Below are 24,849 nucleotides of genomic sequence, written 5' to 3'. Positions count from 1 at the left end.
TTACGAGTGAGGCAAGGCTTGTCATGCATATGGCCCCAGGACTGGCTTTGCAGGTGATTCTGCAGTGTAGGCAGAAAGTTTCCTTCCTAACAGCATTCAGAGCAGTATTTATCGGTAAAGAAATGTTTCTCGTAGTTGTTTGGGCCACTAGCAGCCTCTTTGCGTCCCCACAGCAGGAAGGAAAAGCTTGTGCTGCGGGGTAACAGCATTGACTTGCTGGGTCTGAGGTCATGGTTTTCTCGCCGTTACTGCATCCATCATCCTTCACATTTCTCTGGCTTTGTGGTTACGAAATACTTTATTTTAAAGGCTGATCTTGGTATTACCCATAGAGATTATTCTCTCTAGAATAAGCGACACTTACAAAACCATTGAGGCTTCCTGTTGGTAACGCTGTAAACCACAACAACAAAGCTTAGTTGTATTACCCGTATCTGCTTCGGAAGTTGCCTGTGCTTTGAGGGCTCTCTGTAGAGACATGTGCATCTCCCTGTATGATTGCTTGTCTGCAGCTGGGTATAAATGAACTTCTTAATAGGTGGCTTTCAGTACCAGCTAATTCAGCAGAGGAATTAAAAAAAAAAAAAAGCCCTAAAATAACTTTGCCTTTTTTGAGGGGCAGACAAAGATGTACAGAAATACTTCGCTAAAAATTAAGTTAGTTTTATTTCAATCTTCTGGTGCTCTTTAGAGGTCAGTTAAACATACTTCTTTTAAGACTCACATTTTCAAGAAATTCCCTTCCTCTTCTTTGTCCTTAGGATCTTAATATTACTGAAATACTTCAATTAAAAATAACTACATGTATTAATAAAATTGGAGCTTCACTTACATTAATTTGGAAGTTTTCTATGACAATAGTGATGTAAGAATTGGGACTACAATTATGTAAGAAAAGTAGCCGTTAAATGAAGGAACACTCATTTTTCTATAGGACAGCATGCCTCATCCTTTAATTTATAATGCTGCTGGGTTGGATTTTGGTCTCTTTCCTGGTTTGTTTGGTGTTTTCTTGTTTTTATCATTTACTGTTGAAGTGAAATGGAAGTAGCTTCTTGTTATAAGCTATATATGGCAAAAGCATAGGAACCATCTCCTGCTGCTTTGGGTCAAATTAGCAATTGAATTACAGGATAAGAGGATGAGAACATTCTGGATTTGTGACCCTGTACACTTCCCTGTCCACTTCTCCTTTGTTTCTTTTATGATAGTCCCAACAACAAAGCATCAGGCATGTCTTGGCTATTCCTATTTGTTGTCATCTCAGCTAAGATCAGCACCATGGCTAATTTGGCAACAGGTATCAGCATGTTTCTGATTGAAAGAATTGTGTGAATAGTGGCTAAATTATATGAATATTATACATATTGTAGCATGTAGCATAGATCATGAAGTGTTCCTGTTTTTCAGATTCTGTGTTCAATTAGACTCATATTTTTTCCAAAAGTTAGCTGCAGAGAGTAGTATGCCTCAGTAAACACACCAAAACATACAGGAATTGCAAAGTGAAGAGACATTCCCCCATCACAAATCTGTGTATGCTCCAACATGGCCTGGGGTAGGACCTTGTTTAAATATTGTCATTTCCAAGTAGATTGGTATTACCTCCCACATTAACCCTGAATATCAGGGGTCTAAAAGGTGTCTGTGGAGCACAGATCTGTTTTCTAAGACAAAACCCCAAAATATTTGTACGTTCTAATTTCATAGCCCCTGCATTGTGAAGGTAGCCCTTCAAACCCAAGCTGGAGTGTAAATTGATACAATGAGGCCTTCCTTAGCTTGCAGGGTCAGCTCAGTTTGTCGAGATTATTTCCAAGCCTTTGCTGCTCAGGGTTGGTTTTGCTAACCAGCAGTGTCACAGAGTTAACAAGACTGTTCAGTTCTGCTGCTGCTATTCAAAACCCCGTGGGAGGCTGCAGGGCTGATGAGAATATCAATTTTGTGTTGCTGATTAGGAAAGCCAAGAGCAGAAGTAGAGACAAGGTACAGCTACACTGGTATTTCTGAAAATTGCTTAATAATAGGAGGAAGCTGGAAAGATTATTTAGATTACCCTTGAAGGGTTTTAAAAAGAAGAAATTTTAAAGTGTTGTTTCCCACCCAGCAATCTGTCAAAACTGGCCAATTAATGAAAGTATAGTGACTGTTTAGCAGTAAAAAAGCCTGTTTATGCAAATCCTTTAAAAACTGATACAAATTGGGTCATCTAGGAAGAAGGAAATGGACTCCAAGAAATCTGAATAACCTTGAAGATGTTCTGAATAGTGACATAGCTTCCTTCCTCCATTAGGTCACTGGGTGCAGCAGAACTCAAGGTTATAACAGGCCTGAGCTGGTTTGCATAAACATAGACTTAATGCTTGTGTTTAATGCAGTTTTTTCTTAAAAGACAGGTTTGAATTGTAAGGCTTTTTCTGTGTTCACCATTCCCTTCAGCACAAGTGAAAAAAAAAACAGCATCCATTGTCTGAGAGCTGATTTGTGGTTCATTTTCTCTTGTAAATTAAGTTTTTTCACCTATAAACTGACAAAAAAATTCAGTCTAATAGGTGGCAGCTCTCAGGCTCAGTTCCTAGATACTAAAGTTAAAATAGCAAGTTTTTAAAACTTGAACTGTAAATTGCTGAGTGTCCTGTGTGTGCTCTTTGGAATACTGTTGATTTTAATAAGTGGGGTTTTGGTAAAGTTGCTCTCACAGTGGCAACCTGATCAAGGCATAAAGGCTGGGGCAGAGGTGAGACCTTGAACAGGTGCTCTGAAAGTGATTTCTTTGATCATTTTGTGATGGTATCACTCAATTTTGGTTTGTTTTCAAGCCTGCTTTTCACTGACTTGGATGGCCATCGAGTACGCCTGATGAGCTTTATCATTTGTGGCAGTAACATATCTAAATAGTGAGAGCCACCTCTCTGCAGGCCCCAGAGGATTCCTGTGCTCTCTCCTGCCTCGGAAGATGAGGGGGGTTTGGGGAGGTTTTGTTATCTCTTTCTGAGGCAGGGAGATGCCTAAGCTTGGGGAGGGATGAACAGAGCTCATGTAATCAATACCAGTGTGAAACCTGTGCTCTGGCCTAATTACTCAGTGAAGCACAGCGAAATACTCTTTCACTAGTCATCAATTGTATGCTCATTGTTTGGGGTTATGTTTGTTGGGTTTACATAATTTTGATTTATGTTGGGTTTTTTGGTTTGTTTTTATTTTTAATCCCAAGAACAAACAGAGAAAGCAGAGGTACTTTATGAGATTAAAAAGGCTTTATCTACAGAAGATCCTTAGAATAAATAGGAAAATGGTAGTGTTTTGTAGTGCTGGTGTTTCAAGTTATATTTAGTCTTTTTTAAAAATTCAAGATCTTAAAAAACCCTGTGGATATAAGGTTTGTAACATAGATGTGGGGAAGGAGCTGATTTTTCATGTTAGAAGAAACTAGGATTTTTTTTTTTTTTACTAATCTAATAAATTGGATTCTGATATCAAACTACAGAAGAACATCAAGCCCATTTTTCATATTTTTTTTTCTTACAGAGGTGCATTACATGCCTTGGGATTGATTTGCAAACTCAGTATGTGCGCAGATGATGACTGGAGTGGCCTGGTCTGCCATAGCTATCCTGTGAGACAGAAATCTAGCAGGTTTAACCCTTGTTACATCCATTTAGTTAGAGAATGTTCTCACTTCTAGGTCATCACAAATAAATATATTTGAATTCTTTAGGGGTAAAATATATGTAAAGAAGGCATTGTCCTCTAAATCAGACTCACTGTTTGTGTAGAAATTCTTGCATTCAGTTAAAAATACAGATGTGCTTTGAAAGGGTGAAATAGGCCACAGGGCTTACATCTGTCAAAGCTGAGGTGGTCTGTAGTCTCGTGCAGAAATTCGAATTCTTATTTTGGTGTGACTATGTCTGTATAGCTTCCATCTACCTTGTTGTCAAAGGGTTAAGCTAAATTTGAACAAGACTCTAGGTAGGTGTCTTTCCATCCACACACAGGCTTGCACCGTGACAGCAGAGGTGCAGTGACTTTTCTGTGTGCCATGTAAGCATTTCTGCTAAATAAAACACCTTTTTCTCATCCAGTGGTTGGTGGCAAAGCCTAGAACTGCTCCTAGGTGCAGCCTGGCTCTGGAATAATGCCCAGCTGGGCTCCCAGTGCCTGCTCCACCCCAGGTGGGGACTCAGCCCTGCGCTTACACTCCCTGTGGGGCTGTGGCACGTGGAATGCTCAAGGCAACATAATAACTGCAGGCTGTGGGGGCTCAGGTGCTGGCCGTGTCCCACCTGAGGGAATGGTGTCCCCAGGTGCTGGCCGTGTCCCACCTGAGGGAATGGTGTCCCCAGGTGCTGGTCTGGCCGTGTCCCACCTGAGGGAATGGTGTCCCCAGGTGCTGGTCATTGGGCTGCTTTCTGCTGTGCATCAGCTGCTTCTCAGCTGCGCTGAGGCTGTGCGTGCCACGAGGGCTTTGTTCCTGAGCAGGGGCAGCCCTTGGCCATGAGGAGCCTCTCTCGGCTGCCTTTCCGCTTCGTGCAGCTGCCGCTCTCCGCACAAAGCCCACCTTGTTCTGCTGGGGAGGCCAGCGGGCTCCGCGCCCTGCGTGCCCAGCTGGAGAGGGCACCGGTGCTGCCGTGCCTCCGGAGCCTGGGCACTCACGGCCTTCAGCTCATACTTGTAAATAATTTTCAGCTAACACGGTAAAAGGATCGATTGCAGCTGCTCATGCCGAACACTTGTTTCCAGCCTGCCGCGAGAGGGTGCTCCAATGCCTTCATTTATCCATTGCTAAAAGGTTTTTCCGCTGGGAAAAGTGCCGTGTGTTATTTAACATTACTGTGTTACAGGGCAGTGTTTTAAGTAAGTGTTGGGTTATGAAAGCAGGCAGGACCTACACAGCAAAAGGCAGATGTGGCTGTATTAAGATGTAACAATAGATGTTTATTTTGCTTTTGCCGTTAAGAGCTGGACTGCTTCCCTTTTAGTTGTTTTGTTTCTGTTGGGCTTTATCCTAGTTAACTTCATCTGCCAGCAAGGGAAGTTTCCCAACTTGTTTATGTGCAAGTACGCAGACAGCCTTCGTGCATGGAAGGGCATTAAATCTGATACTTTTGCTAGGTAATCTGAGCACTCAAATTAAGAGTCACTTCTCATTGCTTCTGTGCACTCCTCATCTGTAAAATTGCAATAATGCTTGCTTGGTTTATGGAGCTATTTAGATTTGATTTTGGCATAAACAAACACAGGAAAGCTGTCTGCAGGCTAAATTAAATGTTCAGTCATACACTCTTGTCTCATCCTGTAGGCTTTGGAGAAATGTGTTTGTTGTGGCTCTAGCCTGTATTTCAAAACACTTGTGGCATGGTAATAGGTCCAAGGGAAGGGTAATGTTTGTGTTAATTGTTGGACTTGAAAAGGAAGCTCAAAGCACTGCTCTTTGCTCAATGTTATCTCTCAAAAATCCATAAAGAGACTGAAGCTACGGTGAATTAACAACAGAGAGAGAACTGTAGAGTAGTGTCTTTGGCTGTTTAGCAGTAGAGCAATGCAAAGGGAATTGCAGTAAGCATTCATGCACTTGGGCTGTTGTCTGGGAGACAGGATCTCTTCAGAGAGATCCCAAACCTGGTGTTAAGGGCATGTAATTACCAAAAAATAAGATCACCTGACACTCACACAGTGGAGTTAGCCATTGACTGCTGAGCTGTGGGGTAATTGTTACACTAAATTGGGCTGCATTTGTATATTTCTAAAAGTCACTTATCATTCCCTTATATCCAAGCCAGTGAAAGGCCATGTTGAAAGAAACACATTAATCAGTCCTAAAACAGACTCCTAGAAAGGAGATACGAAAACCTGTTTAAAATACAACCAAGGCAGACTTCCTGTCTTGCCTGCTGTCATGCCAAAGCAAAGGGCATGGTGTCTGGTGTGCTGTAGACGTCCTTTTATTCTCCCACAAACTTTCCTGACTTGCTACAGAGTTGAGATCGTAGGTCTCGGCATCTGGTTTGTTACATCCCCCCATCTGTTTCTCCTCTCACAGAAAAACACTCTTCATCACACGGCTATCCCCTGAGCTGCAGGGAGGTGGGCTTGTGATTTTTGAAACCTAATAAAAGTTGTTACACAAACATCATCTCTCTCTGTTTGTTACTAGGGAAGTAGGCTTTAGTACATAGAATTAACTGTTATGGCACTCCAAAGTGAAGGTTGCAACTCCAAGGATTGCTCAGGTGCTTTTAGAAATTAGATAATGGTCCTGTGTGTTGGGAACAATTGTCATTCCGTGGACAATACTGTGTGAAATGAGGGTGTCTGAGGCTTAAGGGGAAACAGAATTGAATGTCAAGGAGTTGGTGCTGGTGACTAAGCAGGAAGAACAATTTCCTTTCCTCAGCTCATTTAGCATTCTCACTCAGCTGGTGTCTTATTTGTCTACATTTGGAGCCATATCTGTTCTGAAAATGAGACAGGTGATGCACAATGTCTTTCCCGCTGACTGTTTGCTCTTAGTTTGTTCCCAAATTCTTTGCCTTTGCTGACAAAGGATGCCAGCTCTAGAACCAGGAATACAGACATGCAGGAATTGGGGAAAACAGTTTTTCCCTGTGAAGGAACCATCTCACATATATATTTTTATATATATATATAGGCATGAGTAAAAATCCCTGCAGTTAGGAAAACTACTATTTTCCATGGTAGTTAGCTATTTAATCTGATTTTTTTTCTGCACTGGCAGAGTAATAAGTTTATAAAAGGAAGACTGTTTTGTCATACAAATAAGTGAGGCATGAGCACACAAGAGGGTTTATGCTACAGGACTCTAGCAGAGCTGTGGATGAAGCACCCTGTCCACAGGCCCATGCTCTCTTTTCCAAGTTGGACTGTAGAGACTTTCTAGTATGCTTTGCCCTATGAGAGGTGGTTTTTGCCTTTTTTGATGCTTGAACTCAAAGCTGTTTATTTTAATCCTACTTCATTAGCGTAAGAGTAGGAGTTTTTATTCAGAGAGCATCAGTAGTTGGGACAGTAGCTGTTTTCAGAGTCTTGTATGACTTTGATTGAAAGTGTCATTTATTAGATGCTGTGAGAGTTTTGTAATGAAAGCTCTGAGTATTGCGCTTTAGGCAGGATCACTGATCAACACCAGTTTGAGTCCTGTTCTGCCCTAGCTTCCAAATATTTAGGAAATTACTTTCGCTTTTCTTTAGACCTTCTTCATAGCACAAGTTTATCCTATTACTGTGTAGGGCTGTCAAATGAATAAAATACCAAAACTGCAAGACACTCGATACATCAAGTACTACAAAAATATCCTGTGTAGTATCAAGTCATAATATTAGCATGCCCTGACTGAGAATGTTGTGTAGGCTGTGAAATTAATGTGTCTGAGAATAGGCATTTACTGCTGGGTAGAGCATGGTTAGCAGCAGTGAGGGGAGTCACCCACAAGGCAGGTACGTCCTCAGCAGAAGTCTGGGATTTGATACGTCCTCTTGCTCTTCCATCCTTTAATTGCTAATAAAAATTGTGGATCTCACTGGTTAGTTACCTGAGCAGGGGAGATGGTTACCTACTAGAGGGCTTAGAAATAAATCTTACTAGAATTCATATCCTCAGTGGAAAAACATCATTGCCTCTTGTCACAGATCTGGAAAGTAATGATCCAGATTTAGGAAGACCTCACAGTTTGGGATGAAATACTCATGCTGCTGTTTCCTGACTGCCTCTTGACGAAAAGAACAGGCACATCACCGGGTGGCATGTGTGCCATCTCAGCTTTGTATGGTAGCTCTCATGCAACTTTGAATCTGAAAAAAATGTGTCTGCACACCTCATTCCAAAGAGGCAGGCCGAGTCCTTGGAGCGTGCCTCCAGAGACAGCTGCACAGTCAGCACGTGTGTCTGCCAGGGTCTGTGATCCCCACAGTGATCCCCACCCCAGAGCTCCAGACAAAAGCAGGAGATGAATCTCAACAGCTGCGGAGGGTTCTGTTTATGAATCTTAACTAGGGTTAGGAGTTGTTGGAGGTGTTTCTTGTCATAATTCTCTAGTGGTGGTTGTAAGGGCTCCATATCCCAGCTCAGGTTCGCAGGGTAATGCTAATGTCTTTATAGGGGAGGAGTTCTGGTGGTCTGAGCCTGTGTGAGTGCCACATCCCACATCCCTCTAAAAATAAGTAATGCTTATATGGACCATAGTGTTTTTCTGTGCCCTACCAGGGTGCTCTTAGTTCTCCTTCCTCTTTTCCCCTGCCCAAGTTACACATGCTTTTGCACACGCTGATTTTTCCAGTTGTATTTTTTCTTTGAGAGGAGGGTACCACCCTTACATAATATACTGCTCTTACAACATTGGCAAAGCTCCCACTAAAACTGGTTTGAGACCTCTACACCCCGACCTGATTATTTTTCCTCGCCAGTTTAAAGGAACAACCTGTATTTTATGTATTTGTCTTAGATTACAGCAGCCACCTTCACGCACTAAAAACAAAGCCAAGGCTGTCGGTGTCCCTGTTATTCTATTTTACCTGTTGTTATGTAGGATGCCCTACCCTTGTTTTTGAAACAGAATCATTAGACTCCATATATTTTGAGTCATTTAGTTTCAGCTCTGCTTCTGCAGCACATATCTCTTGTGTCTAAAGTGATTTCCCCTCAACGAGGCCAACAGTAGCAATACCAGTGGCATGAAGTCTGTTATAAATAATCTGCCTGCAGTATTCACAATACATAATTTCCAAAAGATTCACCAGGAGTTTTCAAAGTAAGAATAGTAGCTTTTGGGTTTTGTTGTTGTTTTTTTTTTTTGTTTTGTTTTGTTGGTGTTTTTTTTTTTGTTGGTGGTTTGTTTTTTTTTTTTTTTTGTTGTTTTCCCTGTGATGGGGGGCAGTTATAAGTTGATCTAGGAAATACCTGATCTTGAAGTAAGCTTTTAGAGGATATAGCCCACTTGTATCCTGGTCATGTGAATGGCAATGCAATAAGGCTGAAGGGATGGAAACTTGTCAAAAGAGGCCCAAAGAGTCTAGTTCTGCCAGTGAATCTCTTAGTCTGTTTTTTTAGTAACTAGGAATGAAGTTCTTACCCTGGTAATCTTTCACTGCATTCATTAGACCCAGTTCAGATGTAGAAGTTTTACTGAACAGTCACGTTTGATGTTGTCGGGAAGAGGACAGGCCATCCCAGATTAGTCAGTGCTTCTGAGGGCTGATTCCACTTGCTGTGTTTGATCACAACAATCTGATGTTTGCCATTACTCAGTCTCTGGCGTCAGAACCCGAGGTGTGACCCTGCATGTTTAATTTACTGATCTTTTTAATGGAAAAAAAAAAAAAAATTAAAATCTTGTTCTATGCAGGTTCCTGCTGGATGTTCTCCAGGCTCTCATTTTTTGCATATCGGTCATTGATTTGGGTGCTGTTCAGAGGTTTTCCCTTTTTGGGGCACTATTCATGATGAAGGCATGACCTTAAGGGGTGTTGGTCCCACAACCTCTGCTGATGCATCATGCTGGAACTTCAGCATCCTTGCAGGAGGAACTTAGTGTGCTGGGTGCTTCCAGATTTCAGCTCTTGGGTCAGTTTTTCGGGGACTGACCATACAGGCTTTTAAAAAATTTAACATGGTTATGCATGTGCGGTTTATTTTGGACTTAAAGAGACTTGGGTCTCAAAGCTATAACATGTCCATATTTCCTTGTGTCGCTGTTTTGACAGTTTTGGCACTTGCTCAGTTCTATAACCTATCCAGGAGGTTGTTACTTCTAAGCAGCAGCTCTGGTATATTGACTTTTAAGTGCTTAAAGTAGCTTGAAAGTAGTGAGGAGACTGTTTCTGGCAGTGATTCGGATGAGCAGGAAACATGTCATTAATTCTAAAGACCCTTCAAATAACTTTCAAATATTAATTAGCTCCTGATTCTGTTAAGTCTTTCTAAGCTGAAAACCCATTTGAAACCTCAAGCAGAGCAGCTTTCAGTCAGGAGTTAATGGGATCTGCCTCTGGATGCTCCATGGCTTGCCAAGGAGCAGCTCTTGGGCTGAGGTGTAGTTTGCCTCAAGGGTACTTTTTCCAAAGAAATTTGCAGGTTAACTAACACGTCACAGCAGGATGGAATTCCAAAAGAGAAATGCCCTGAAAGGCAGGTTTAGTTTAGCTTCTCCAGAAGCTGGCAGCAACTGACTGTCTTGTAATAGTGCTAAATAAGAGGTGTCCATAAGGATGGGACAGAGGAGCCCGTGGCTGGAAACAGGATCTACATGGGATGGTAAGTGTTCTGCTTTCTAACTTCTCTACTGAGGAGAACTATGGTCATTTAAATGTCTTCAAAATACAGGATTGCCATAGGTGACTGCTGTTAATAGTAGAAATGCAACTGAAAGATCTCCCAAGTTGCCAAAAGCTCTGGAGTGCCTTTAATTTCCAGTACCTGGACAAAAGACAGAAGACAGGATCCCTTTGCTGCAAGAGGCTAAGTCAGAACTGAGTACAAGATCACCACGAGTTTTGGTTGCTTGGGTAGCTGGAGTAGGTTTGTACTCTGAGTGGCTCAAGAGTGTTTTGAGAGGAGCATATGGAGGACTGCCTGTTGTCTTGGGATTTCCAACTCCAAGACAGCACCTGGTGTGCTGCTACAGCCCAGTAGTGAGCCCTGATCCCAAAGGAAGCACTTTGTGTGGCTGGTTCCTGCAGGGATACAATACAGCCCTGTGTAATCCAAGCAGTCAGCTGTCTGACAGCCAATATAGGCCAGCAACAACTGGGAATGTTTTTCTGTGGAGTGGGAGGAAGAAGGAATGAGGTGGAACTCTGTCAAATTAGAAAAAATGAAGTATCTTAATTGAACAAGAGAAAGGGACCTTTCTTGCCCTTTCAGACCAGAAGATGTGGGGATGCTGCAAGCTGGCACAGCCAGACTTGGGTCCCAATTTCAGCTCAAAATTCACATTTCATGAAACAGCACTCCTAGATGAAGCAGTCTTACATAGCTCCCTGGAGCCAGCTGTGTGGCACAACTGGCAAAAGTCTTGCCATGAAACAGAATGTAGCAATGTCCTTTTGTCAGAGACCTTATTGGCACTGTGGAAAAGCATCTTGCTGTCCCCAGCAAAATCCACATAAAATGATGTTGCATGCAATTTAGGAACTAACCAGTGCTTTCCAGAGCAAGAGGAAACGAACTGCTGAGTGAGCCGCAATGTTACACCTCCCACTGGGAATTTCCAGCCCTTTCCCTCTTCCTTCCTCCCTCAGAATATATATATATAGTAAATACACTAAATTAAGCACTGGGGGAGGTGGCACCCAAAGGCAGAAGCTGTAGCAGAGGCTGAGTGGCCCTAGTTAAAAGCAGCTGACAATACCCTGACCAATCCTCTGAGCATCCCAGTCATGCCACCCTTACTCGCAGCAGGGAGATGTCTCAGACAGCTATGCTGGTATTGAGTGGGAGGAAGGCTCCTTAAATAGCTACCAGTGGGTCCTATTCCCTGAGTGTGTCAACACTGAGTTGTTGTTTTATTCTCTGAACAGGAAAAATTAGTCAAGTAATTGTGTGGCAAGCAAGTGACAGAAATGAAATAATGTTTTTTGCTTTTTCTAGTTGCTGCATCTGTTTTAGCACACAGCAGATACTTCCCTTGCCATTTTGCATTTCTATTCAAAAACCTCCAAGCAGCAGATGAAAACCAGAACAAAAGAGGAATCGATTTGGCTAAAATCAGGGGAGTAGCATTCTACTGAACTTTATCACTCACTACTCCAAAAGAATACTTACCGAGGTTTTGTGTTTGGAGAACCTTCATTTTGAGGGGGTTAAGGCAGCACTGGTCCCTTCCCCATCACTGTTAATCTTTGCATGTGGTTAAATTACAGTTCATAATCCAGTCTTGAAAAGCCTTGTTCTTAATGTACCTTACACTGTCTGCCTCTTCTTATTCCAGGTGAATAGCAGGTGTTGCGGTGCCAAATCAACAAAATAAGATTTCATTTAGTTAGCATTGCCTCACAGCCCTTTATGATCCTAGATAAATCCAAACAACTGTTCTCCTCTTTCATATTTCCCCAGCACAAGGAGGGGATGTTGGCAGTGGTATGGAAAAACAAACCATTAATATTCAGGTTAGCATTGTATATTGGCAACAGATCTCAGCTCTTTTGGGGATTTGTCTTTTGACAAGTAGTTAGATAAATCTGAAATTGTAACTACCTCCCTTATGATGTATGTTTGTCTATAGACCAGATTCTGTCCTTGCTAGTCAGATCTTTCTAGCCAAATTGAAGGTTAGTCTAAGCATTTTCCATGCGATTTCTGCTTTTTGAAATGGCAATCATGAACCCAGGCAAAAGATGTGGCCTAATGTTTCTGGGGAATTAAGTCACTCATTTCCACACTGCTGTACTTTGTTTGCTTTTCTTTACTGCTCTGAAAACAAATTAGTAGAAAAAACATCATCTGCAGGATGTTTTTGCTCTGTTGGCATCCAGGCAAAGTCAAGTTTTCCTTCTCCTAGGTTATTTCTCCCTAGAGCAAATTCTGCTTTCTTTGACCAGTCTTCTAGTTCAGCAGTCTTCTAGTTTCCTTTGCAAGGTAATTTTTGTCTTTAAGTGCTCCTCACCTTAGGATAGCAATATCTGCTGATTTAACCACACCATACATGACTAACCACTGGTTGTAGTATGTAACTTGTTAGAAGACCTCAATTATTTTTAGTGAATAGGGTCTAGAAATGAAGCAACTCTCAAGCAGGAGTAAAGTTATTTACTCAGCTTTCTAACTTCCCTTCAATTAAACCGTTTGTTTGGGTTTTTTTTTTTAATTAAAAGCAGCTATGACAAATGACGTGAACAAGAAAGCAACTGGCAAGTGGTAAACTTGCTTGCAGGTTGAAGAAGCAGTGCAGGATTCAATGTGAACATGCAGAAGGTGGGACACAGAGGAAAATGGTTCTGCCTTTGCATGTCAGATGTTAAGTTCTGAGCTGCCCCCTGTAACAGTAGGAATCAATCTCTGAGCTGTAATAAGATACATCATGACAACATTTATAGTTACAGTCCAAAAACCAGAGCATTAGGAATAGAAAAATCTGTAGTTCTGCCGCGGTACAAAGCTGTGGTTTGAATCCTGCATGTAATTCTGATCTGCTTGTGGGAAGGGGTGTGTGGTAGAGCTGGAAAAACCCAAAGGAGGAATGTTTAAAGGTGCCCAAAGGCAACAACATCAGACCTGAGAGAAACTCTTCAGCTTGGAGGAGAGGTGGCTGAGGTAGAATGAGATAAGGGCTGATAAAAATCCCAAGTAGCAGAGAAAGCACCTACAGGTACTGATCATTTGGGATTTGCCCTGTAGAGACTGAGGACCATCAAGTGAAACTAGGAGGTGTCCTGTCCAGAACCAGCCAGAGCCCGCTCTTTGCTCTGCAAGGTGCTGTGAGCTCTTGGTGCTGTGGCAGCAGGATTTTGTTTATGTCTGAGGTTAGTTTGCAATACTTCGGACAGCAACTGGACAAAATAAGGCCTGTCAGGAAGTTTAACTGCAACAACACGAGCTCTGGCTCAGAAACACCTCAAGCTACAATATGTTGGAGGCTTGGACAGTATTCTGGAATAATATGATGACCCTTTCCCCAGGCAGGACGCTGGGCTGTAAGTGACCCAGAACCGTTGTTGTGTGCCTGAAGAATACCAGTTGTCAGTTGGCTGACTTGCTTTTGACATTCTTAAGTGTTCTGCTAAATCCAAGGGGCAGGACTTGTTTTTCCTATCATACATCCTTTAAATATTCTATAGTTTTGATGTTAATGATCAAAAAGTACTGTACTTCTAAAAGATAATCCCCAACTTTGCTGTAGATGTAAAGCATCTTTAGCAGCAGACAGATGAAATGCACATTTGTATCTTAGCTGCATAAAATTCCATCAAGTTTAATACATTGGCTAGTCTTACCTCTCTTCAAGTAATTTTAAAAAAATATGGTTTCTTCTATTATTCTGTCTTAAAATATCTGATCTACTGAATAATATCCATTACAAACCTACTAAATTATATAAACATTTTCAATCCAGCTCAACTTATTCACAATTTCGCTTGCCATTATATTTCTTTGTAACAAAACTGATTTTATTTCTACATCAGCAAGTCAAACAGTGACCCTTTTGTAGCTTTAAGTACTTTTAGGAGTATTGAACATGCTCGGTTTTAAAGTAGCTTCTTTTCCTTCAAAGCTGTATTAATTCTGCCATAACCCAGAAAGGATTTTCCAGAGACATTATTTCAGCGAATACATTCTTGACTTAATACTGAATTCAGACACGCGGGGGCTAAACACTGCAGTTAGATTTGGAAAAGCAAATGTGGTGACACAGCCTGAAAATGCTCCCTCTGGAGAGGCTGGGGCTCGAGTTACCCTGCTCCTGGGCAGCTGTTGGCCGGCGTTGGTGAATGGAGCCCCTTGTCTGCTCACTGGAGCCAATGACAAGGGGCTGCCTTTCGCCAACAGGAAGTGGCTCCGCAGCCGGAGCTAAGTTTAGTGCCATGGATTCGTTCCTCTGACTTCACGTTCCCGCTGCCCCCCAAAGGGAATCAGCCCAGAGGGCTGAGAAGGCATAAGACAACTAAACAGGGCTCAGCTGGATGGCAGGGCTTTCCACGTTAGGAGTGTTCCCTGGTTCTGAACTTAACAGCACGGCATGCAATTTTGGGGCAAGTATTCATGCTAAAGCTCGGCTTTCCTTGAAGGAAAGGAAACGCTTGTTTATTTTCTAAGACAAATGTATTTCAAAGGAGGCAAGATCACAAGGGTATTTTAGTCAAATGAAGTAAATATTCTAAAAAGGAGCCCCCTTCTTGAAGAAGATGGCTGTGGATGATGGTTTGAACAGCATATTGGTTGCTGACAAATGAGGTTGACAGTTTTGTGATTTATTTTTAGCTGGAGAATTTTTTTTAAAACAGAAGTACTGTGTAGCCTTGGCAGTTGCTGCATATTCGGTGTGGGTGGATGGAACTGAGAAATCGCGTCTGTGCTAACAAGCGTTTTGGGATTCCATTAAAAAATTAAACTCATGTACTGGAAACTGAAGCTGTATCAGCTCACCTGGGGAGCTCTGCCCTCCGAATATCCTCCACAAGGTAAGCAGTGCTGCCTGTCCAAGGCACTTGCAAAAATGTTTGGGCCTCAAGATGTGACACCAACTCAGATTTGGACTATTAGATTGACATTTTCTTTCTCTCCTGAGGTTACTAGTCAGTGAGTTAATCTCTACCCTCTCCTTCCATGTCTTCCCTCTAACTAAAAAGGCTAAAAATAAATTTCAAAAAGGCAGCTGAGAAACAGTTCAATGTAGTCATTGATCCAGGTGCTGGGTCTAAGGAGAGTACCTAGTACTGTAAGGCTTCTAAGAAGATGTAATTATGTCACTGGGAAAGCAGCTTGGACATTTGTATCACGTTAGCTCAAAGGTCTGATCAGTTAGTGCTTTACATCTGCAAAATAAACCTCTCTCCAGCTAGACTTTGTGAGTGTGGGCATTTCTGGCTTCTTCAGGGATAGGCTGAGCCATGATTTCTCAAGTAGCCTTTTTGCGGAAGAGCTCTTACTTCAAATGTTTGTGTTAACACTGTGAGTAAATACCTACCCATGTGATTTGCTTAGAAGTAGATAATATCTGGCTTTGATGTGGCCATTAGTAACGGCTCCTCCGGAATTCTGTTGAAGTGTAATCCCCATTAAGCAACTTCTCTCCTAAAGTACCGATTTAAAAAAGTGCTAAATGACTTGCTGTAAGCTGTCATATGTTTGGCCATCCCACCTTTCCTGGAGCAGGACTGGGTGACCTAATCCTCCTCACCCTTCACACTGTGGAGAGGTTTACTGGAACTTGCCAGGACAGAAGAAGAATGTCAAACAGACTTTTGATCTACAGTTTCCCAGTTACCTTCGAAATCTGTGTCCCTTCATAGCCCTCCTTTCCCTAAGGCTGGCATTGTGGGAGTAGTTGCTGTCCACTGTAGGCAGCATTCAGAGGAAGAGAGATTGGAGCTTCAGTACTCGATGGAAAGAGGTATGTGATACAGAGCATTTACAGCTGCTGCTCTCTGCTTGATTCTACACAGTTGCATTTGCAAAGCTGACTGGCTCTGTAGGAGCTGAGCAAATCTTTGGGAATTAAGGGAACAGACTCTTTGATACAGTATTGAGGATTTAGCAAGAGGGTTACATTTGTAATTTTTTTGTTCTAAAAACCTTTTTGTGTTTAATTTTAATTACATTAAAACCTCTCTTCAGGAAAGTGGTTTTTTCCTTACCTGTTGTGCTGTTGGGTTTTGGTTCCTCACCCAGAGGGCACATTTAAAGAAGTCAGACTTGAGCTGTGACTGGTCCTGTGCTTCTGACCATTCCCAGTACATGTGACGAGATACATCTGTTGTACCTTTTAACAGCTCTTGGGTCCAGCTCTCTTGTGCTCACATGGGTTCCTCACCCTAAAGTGTATTTTAAATGCATTTAAAACCCTGCAGCATTTTGCTGCCTGCACTTGCCAGAATTGCCTTCCTGACAGAGTTCTGTGAAAATCTTAGAGGTAATGAGAGCCAGACTGTTAGGTTAACAGTATTGTACTGAACATGATCAATACTTCATCTACTTGGAAATTCTCTCTTAAAACAGCAAATGCTTCTGTAGATGGCTCAGTCACAGTCTACACTTTGATCTATGAAGAGATTTATGCATCTTGCTTTCAAGGAACGAATGAAGATTTTCAAAGGAAGGCTTGGGAGTTTAAGCTTCATTTATTTCAGACTGGATTCACCAGAAATTAGTTGAGGAAGAAATAGAGAAGCACTGCATTATGTTGACAATGGGAGAAATGTGTCACTGACATCTGAGCAAAGAAATGGGCTGAAGGACACCTCTGTTTGATTGCATTAATAACAAAGGGAGGGGACAACTGGTACCAGGGAAACAGAAGACAGGCAATTTGTCTAAAATCTTAGCACAGCTATCTCCTTGTAATGTTCAGGTAGACAGACAATGTCTTGAATTCTTCATACATTGGTGGAACTGAATCAATTGAGATCAATTTGTCTCTCTCCTTTTACCAGTTAGAATTCAGTGACACCAAAACCCCAAACCTTGTCTTCCCTTGGATTTTTATATCGAGCTAGCCAAGAAGCACCTCTTCTAGGCAAAGACCCACCACTTCAACCCCTGTATCATATCAGCACTTAATCTTGTTGCAAAGTGAATCTGTTTGCGAGAGATGAAGTGTGTGGAGAGCTCTTCCTCCATATGTTTCTCACTCTGAAACCAAAGATCACATTTATCTATGTCCAGTATGTTTTGATAATTGAGGCATGACAGTGCTGCCAGCTTGGCTTGAAGTATTTCCTTTTATGTGATGGGAGCTATTCATGATGCAATTTTGTCACTGACTGTGAAGTCTCCTCCCTTTTTGTCTCTCCCAGCCTGGTACCATAAATAGAAACCTACTCCTTGCCCATCCCAAGTTCTTGGCTCAGAGCTGTATTTCTTGGCTTTCCTCAGTGGGTTGTTTACAATACTTAAACCTTGCCCCACTCTGTGGGAGGCCCAAGGACTAACTATGGGTCTGTGCTTCTCTCTAGCAAACCACGTTATTAAGAGTCTGGTTGCTTGCAGGAGAGGAACACCTAGGAATGGCATTTAGTTAGTGCCTGCACTTTACCAAAGCCATATGTGAGCTGTCTGACCCCTTTAAACTGGTGCTTTTCATGGCCACATGGATGTCAGCAGAAAGACTAGGTGGTCCATTTAGGTAAAGGCTGCAGTCTGTTACAGGGTAAAGGAAGTTCATAGGTCTGCTTCAATACTGCCACATTATTAGACAGCAGAAACTTGGCCTGTTCACTGGTTGCTTTTTAGTGTGTAGCCTGTCTCGAGTATTTTTGGTTAGCCGGAAGCACTGAGACTTGGCTTCAGAAGCAAAGCTGCTGTAGGACTTGATACTGTTCCAATGGTGTCAGCAAAATAGGAAACCCACTTGCTGCTGTGTTATCAGTTTTGTTTCCTTGTATTCATTAAGGCAGAAATCCTCCCACTAACAAGCCAGTTAGAGATCTGAAGGTCCAGTGGTGTAATATATGTTTTGAAGGTGCAGTGGAAAATACCAATTATACCAGCACTCATTAGGTACTTGATGGTCTACTTTCCATGAGTTAATGACCAATGCCTGTTATTTGTTGGTCTTAAAAGCAAGCAAATAAAATGAGTCTGTCTGTAAAAAAGCGTCATAGTTTAAAGACAGCATATTTAGTTTAATGACTCAAGAGTGAAAATAAAGTGAGATATGTGACATATGCAGGGATCTTGGTGGCCTTGTGTTTGAGTTGTCTCTATATGAAAAAATACACACAAGTCTACGCCCTGTGGGTTTTGTTGTAAAACACCAATATATCAGATTGAGACTGTATGCAATAACCAGTATTTACCCTCTAAACCTTTCTTTGTCTCTCTCCCTTCCATTGACAAACCAGTCACTTTGGCCTGTGGCCAACAACACCAAATCCATTTCAGGGCTGTATTTTCATTAATACATTATTTTCTTTGATTAAGAGACATTAAGAGGCATTGAAATTCAGAGTAGAGCAAATTTTTTAGAAGCTCCCTGACCTACACGTTACAAAGTAGCATAGTCAGCAAGATTTCCTTTTATTCAACTTTTCCCCACTGCTGGAAGAACTAGAAAAATGCTTCTAAATGGATGACTTAAGTTGTACAGGAAGGGTAACCACTCTCAGGAAACAGCTTTGAAGGCACCACAGGGAATAGGGTAAAGAGCTGGGAAGAACTGCTGTGCCTGAAAGGTGGATTCTTCCACCGAGGAAGCTGAGTGTACCAGAATTAAGATTTTATGTTGTGCACTTACTGTGAAGGGCACAGGAACAGGATGCAGATGTGGTGGATGCAGATGTCAAGGCCTGCAGTGTAAAATAACTGTCTAGGAAAATAAGTTTTAAGAGAGATAATGCTCATCTAGAAGCCAGAAAGATGCTTGATTTTATTCTGCCTGGGTGCATTTGACAGGACCTTATGAACTGCTGTGCACTCTGTGTCCTTCCCACTGGAGAACACCTTCAGGAGGGTGTCTGGAAAGGGTGCAGGCACAGAATTACTCTGTTGCAGGAGACTTACAGCCAAAATGTTTCTCACCCATAGTGCCAGTGCTGGCAACTACATGATTCCCATCAGGAGCTCTTAACACACCAGCCAGCCATTAGGCTTTGGCTACAGACTGCTGACAGAGGCTAAAATTGATGGGGTAAGGAGGGATATGTGCACGATACATTATTAACCCGACTTAACTTTCTGCTAATCCTTTGTTCCAAATACCAATTATTCATCCATTGTACTTTAACTAAGAAGTAAATGTGTTACTGTAGCTGATATACTGATATATGTAGTAAATATCACAGCTGAGACTAATCTAGCCACAAATCCATACATAGCTTGCCCTTTCCTGGTACCATTTTAGGTAAGGGTGATTGTCAGAAAGCTCATCCAAGTGTGTTTCTGAAGTTGTGCTGTCTTTCACCACAAGTTCTGATTGTTCTTTGTGTATTAACAGATATGCTTAGTACAGAGGGCAGTGTAATTCACAGTACTTAGAGCAAATGCAAGCTGAGAAAACAGTAAACTGCAAGAAGTAAAGAAGGAGGAAAAGAGAGAAAGCCCAGGAGCTCTCAAGTAAAGGTGTCTCAACCTCTGACCACTGGGTAGTATACCGCAGGATTCACTGAGCTTGGTTTTGGAAGAGGAAGAAAAGAGGTCACCCACTTGTCAGAACTTTAAGAACAGCAGTATTCAGGTGTCCTAAGTTAGTTTTCCACAGATGTTAGGTGTTGATCTCAGAGGAAGTAACTCTTGTCAGAAGTCATATGGGAAAGGTGACTCCTCATCATCACAGCATATCCACAGTTCTGTAAACTTTTTGTACATCCACAGCCTTGCAAATCACAAACATTTGGAATAAGCCGAGTTGGCTACCTTCAGTCTGGTTTGAGTCATCATCATCACACAGTGCAGCTGCCCCTCTCAGAATGGTGAAGTTCACAGATTATAGAAGTGCTGCTTTCTTGCCTCACTGGGCTGCAGCAGCTTCTCTCACCCTGCAAAGGCCTTAACCACTGCCTTCCCTTTCCCTGCTCCCTTTTATACCCCTCTGTAGGCCCACCACCCTCCTAGGTGTGAGACTGCCATGGTGAGTGCTGGTTTGTTAACCCTTCCTTGGCCACCTGGCAGGAGGAGCCTGTCCTGTACAAGGCAACTCTACTAGAAAACTAGGGCTTCTAAAGAATTCATCAAACAAATCTGGGGGTTTTGAGAGATGATTTGATGGGGCCCTTGTGGAAAGCTGTCCTGAGTGTTGCTAAATCAGCAAGTATGCAGCTCAGACTGGGTGCACCGTGCTGGTCTTGCTTTCTGTGTCTTTCTGAATTCCTGACATGTCCAGGAGCGTTCACGTGCTCAGTGTTTGTACCTCTCTGAGATGTGTGTTTTCACTAACATCCTTTCCTGTTGATTCACGTAAGTAGTGCTCCAGCAGTGGTTATGTGGAGTGGAAAAGTGAATCAATCTGGGCGGTCCCCTTAATGGGTGATCTGTTTTGTAATTTGCAGAGGAATTTCTCCAAGGAAACTGTTTGCTTTCTTCCCAAACACTGTGTTACCTAACTCTTAGTGGAACAAAACTCTGTCTCTATAGCTCATCTCAAAGTTGTTTCAACTTGCAGTCCAGTCCCCACATCCTCCGTGTGTTCAGCAGTCCCTGCAAAGCTCCACCCTCCCATCCAGTTAATAACCACGTTAACCCAGGGCCTGATTTTCCCAGTCTCTCCTTCGCCCGCCCAGCAGCGCTTCCTTTCCCCTTGGCCCCCGGCCTCGCGAGCAGTGACTGCTGTGTGTGGAGCCTTTGTGCTCAGCCCAGGACTTGTGGTGCCAAGCAGCCTCTTTGCTTGCTGGAAGCACAGCATGAGTGTGGGGACAGTCCTCTTCCAGTCCAGCAGCTATGGCAAGGAGGGCAAACTGCTCTGCTGCCTCGGCGAGGGCACCTCCGAGCCTGGCACGCACTTCACAGGTAGGATGCTCGGGGGTGTAATCCTGTCCTATCCCTTTCCTGGCTTTCTCCAAGTGCTTCAAGGAGGATGGGGTCCTTTCAAGTCTGTCTTTGTCTTGTGGTATGAGACCAGCCACAGGAAGGTGTGAGATTGCCAGCTTTTATTGGGGTTTTAGGATTATTGAAATGCTTCTTTTCTACGAGCAGTTACACAGTATTTCATAAATAGAGACCACTTCAGCACTTAATGTGAGTCTAAAATTTAAAATTTAGCATATTCTACCTCCTGCTCTGAGACCAAAGAGATTGGTAATTGGAGTGTTGGCGGCAAGGGTGAGGGACAAAACACCCCTTGCGTGTTGGCTGGATAGGAAAGCATTCGTATCCGGAGAGAAGCAAATTGTATTGTGGGAATAAAGTAAGGAAGGAGATGGATAAAGCGTAACCTCCTTGTGTGACTGTGTATTACTTGTTCACTAAGTGATGATGTGAGTTTTCCATTGCATAGGAAATGAAAGTGATAATATAAGATTTATGGTTAGCCTTGAGAAGGAGCTGATATAAAACATAATTTCCCCGCTCATTTCCTGACTTTTGGTGTGGACAGAGCTTGCAAACTATTCAGCTGGAGGGGCATCATTGGTGACATGCTTTGGCTATCTCTGTGATGATCCTGTTTCACTTACATGATGGTTGGTGTAGATCCCACACCTTATGGAACAGCATGGGCTGTTATGGAAATACAACCTGCAAGAAATACTTTTATATCCTGGTAAAAACCCCTTTAGGTGTTGGGTAACCTTTACAGTTATTTAAGCATTCAAGTCACTCTAACATGAAAGTGAAGGAAGTTAGTGAGACATGAACTCTTAAAAGCATTTGATTTTTAGGTAATGTGATTTTTAGGTAAGCACTGTAGCTAAGTGATTGAAGCTTCTCATCAAACATTAACTTCTGCTGGCTTTTTTGTACATCAAGTGGGTGTTAAGAACATGTGCCAGCCTCCCAGGCGTTCCCAAGAAAGTGGTAGGAGTCCCACATCTGCTTTGCCAGTCCAGCACAGCCCCACACGTGTTTCCATGTGGGCAGAACTCCTGGTGCTGATCAGGTGGCATTTCTGCTGGCTTTGCCTTGCCTGCAGTGGGCTCAGCTGGGCTCAGTGAGACCCAATAGCTTACACTGTGCTTATTTTGGGGGTTTCTTTTTGGTGGCAGGTGAGAACTGCTTGCTGCAGCAGCTCTGGAGCTGGGCTGGCACTGGGCTGCTTCAGGCTGTCTGTGGGTGCATGGATAAACACTTAACCTTGAGCTGTCTGTGGAGCAGGGCTAGGGTGCTCAGTGCATGAGCTTTTCTGGCTGGAGAAAGAAACTTAAAGGATGTTTTGATTTAGAATAATTGTTATCATTTTGTTTAAAGCCTTTCACTGGTTGGCAGATACATAATTGAAAGTAAGAAGGTAGTGAACATCATTAAGGTGTTTTGGAGCTGAGAGGTTGGGTATTTTTTGGAAACTGGCTACCTTTGTGTTTGCTCTCTAGCAGAGATGTGAAAGTCAGGGTTCTTGTACAGCACATTTGACTTTGCTTAAGGCATTGAAACACTCATAACACAAGTCACTGTAGGAGCATAAAGAATGTGTTATTTAATTAAGTATGTATTTTTAGTCCATAAAGAGAGCTGGGTTTAGGAACTGGTGTTCTCTCCTGGAGCTTAACAACCGGACATACGTATGCACACATCCAGCCCTAAGAAAATACAGTGGGATGTTGGCAGTAATGTAGGTGGCTGAGCACTGCGATTTCTTATTTTCCACGATAGCATCCAGTCTGATGGGTTAACATCTTGTAAAACTAATTGCAGTTGAGAGTTAGGAATAAGAAGCGTATGTAAATATTGCATCTGCAGGCAGTGCAATCAAGGAACTGACATTTTGGTGGCTTAGTCTGTAGTCTCTTCTTTTTGTGCTAGGAGAACCTTGACAGAAGGCTACTTTTAGGTTATTAAGTAATAGCAAGATGAACAGGTTATGCAAGCAGTAGAACTCTGAAATGCAGTCAAAAGCCACTTAGCTACATGTTTAAAATGGAAACAGAACAAACCTCTACTACTTCCTTTCTCATATGCCTACAATACAGTTAAAAATCATGTTATAGGCTGGAAACGCCCCTTAGTTCTCATTTTCCAGGCTTGAGCTCTGTCCTATGACACAGATTTGGCATATTACTGTGCCTGTTACTTGGCACAGGCTTCTTCCTGTTTTGTGTCTCGCTGACTTCCCAGTTTTCCTGTCCTGTGTTTCATTTGAGCTCTTTGTTCCTTTTTCAAGTGCCTTACAGACCACCTCTTACTAATGAGTGTAAATCTCAGGGTCCTGTGGGGAAGAGGGGAGGTGTAGCCACACACATGTTCTATGGCAGTGTCTGCTTAAAAACATCGCAAGCCTGACTTCTCAGCCCCTGAGAAATGGGCCAAACCAATGACTGTAAAGCAAAGAAAGCCTCAGATTTTTTAGAGAGAACTTTTTATGTTTAGTGCATTTAATGAAATCTCTTTACAGTGTACATTTCCCTAAGTTCAACAAGAGAATTCAGAAATAGATATTGGGACAGAGATGTAGATCTGTGCCATCAGAGGAAAAGTATATACTGTTACACCTTCATATGTTTTTGCTCCCTTGAGCAGCCTCCATGTATGAAACCACACCATCGCTCTTTTTCTTGTCTTAATATTGAAATTTACTCTACTGCATGTTCCTGGAAAACTTCTCTGTGAATTAGAAAGCCAGTGACGGTCTTGACATAGCCCTAGCATGAAATGTTCATACAGTTTTGCGTCTTACTGCAGTTCTTCCTAAAACCCTATGGATTTAGATTGGTTTTAATCATCACAGGAACTGTAGGGACTTCTTTCTTTTGTTTATAAAACACATCTGATTCCTCCCCCCACTCCCTTGTAGTGACAAGTTTGCATCAGTTGTCTGTTGGAACAGCAAAACAGAAATGCTGCTACTAAATACCCAGCATCACCTGTACTACCTTCTGTCCCTGTCAGTTTTTCACCTCTGTTTACACAGTCTTGAAATGTATTACAAATCACTGTCATTCCTGTTAATACTAAACAAGTTACCATCCCAACTTACACGTTTCATAATTCAGTCTCACTGAATTATGTAATGCTGGTTTCAGATCCAGGCTGTCTATGTCCACCACAGAAACCATGAGGACAAAACGTAACATTTTGTGATTGAAAGGTTTCCTTCACTACTTCATGTAATTAAAAAAGTTCTTTAATTTTGCACCTATTTTTTTATCTATGAATGCTTAAATAATTTCAAGTAGAGGTGTAGATAAATAAAAGTATATATAATATAATAAATATTAAATAGAAATTTTATATACATAGCTTGCTACTTGGCGTATAGGTAGTTAATCACCTTCTCCAGGAGTTGCACTCGGTGATCCTTGTGGGTTCCTTCCAACTCAGGATATTCCCTGCCTCTATAATTCACAGCTGTACACAAAGTAATTGCCTCTCCTGTCCTTTCCTCAGAGGCCCTGCACCGCCCCTACGGTTGCGAAGTCGAGCCCCAGGCACTGAACGAAGCCATCAGATGGAGCTCCAAGGAGAACCTGCTTGGAGCCACTGAGAGCGATCCCAATCTCTTTGTTGCACTTTACGATTTTGTAGCAAGTGGTGACAACACACTCAGCATCACCAAAGGTAAGGCTGGGAGTGCAGAGCAGCTGTGAGCTTGAAAAC

The 24,849-nt window shown here is 42.4% G+C and overlaps 1 protein-coding gene across 4 annotated transcripts in view; it reads left to right on the top strand.

Annotated features, from left to right (window-relative positions):
• ABL2 (ABL proto-oncogene 2, non-receptor tyrosine kinase) overlaps positions 1–24,849 on the top strand; it is a 45,744-nt gene that overhangs the window by 5,933 nt on the left and 14,962 nt on the right. The window contains exons 1-2 of one of the 4 annotated variants that reach the window (XM_042033820.1): positions 14,984–15,131; positions 24,640–24,810. In XM_042033820.1, the coding sequence (XP_041889754.1) occupies positions 15,065–15,131; positions 24,640–24,810 (238 nt within the window). In that variant the 5' untranslated portion in view covers positions 14,984–15,064. Of the gene's footprint in view, positions 1–14,983; positions 15,132–15,967; positions 16,064–20,869; positions 21,112–24,639; positions 24,811–24,849 lie in introns of those variants that run through there. The other 3 variants (XM_042033821.1, XM_042033819.1, XM_042033818.1) reach the window with 3 other exon arrangements.

The sequence above is a fragment of the Corvus kubaryi genome, unplaced genomic scaffold (assembly GCF_017639235.1).
Source record: "Corvus kubaryi isolate FWS band 111438036 unplaced genomic scaffold, C.kubaryi_AGA036_p1.0 37361, whole genome shotgun sequence".
Taxonomy (NCBI): Eukaryota; Metazoa; Chordata; class Aves; order Passeriformes; family Corvidae; genus Corvus; species Corvus kubaryi.
This window is presented reverse-complemented; position numbering and strand designations above follow the sequence as displayed.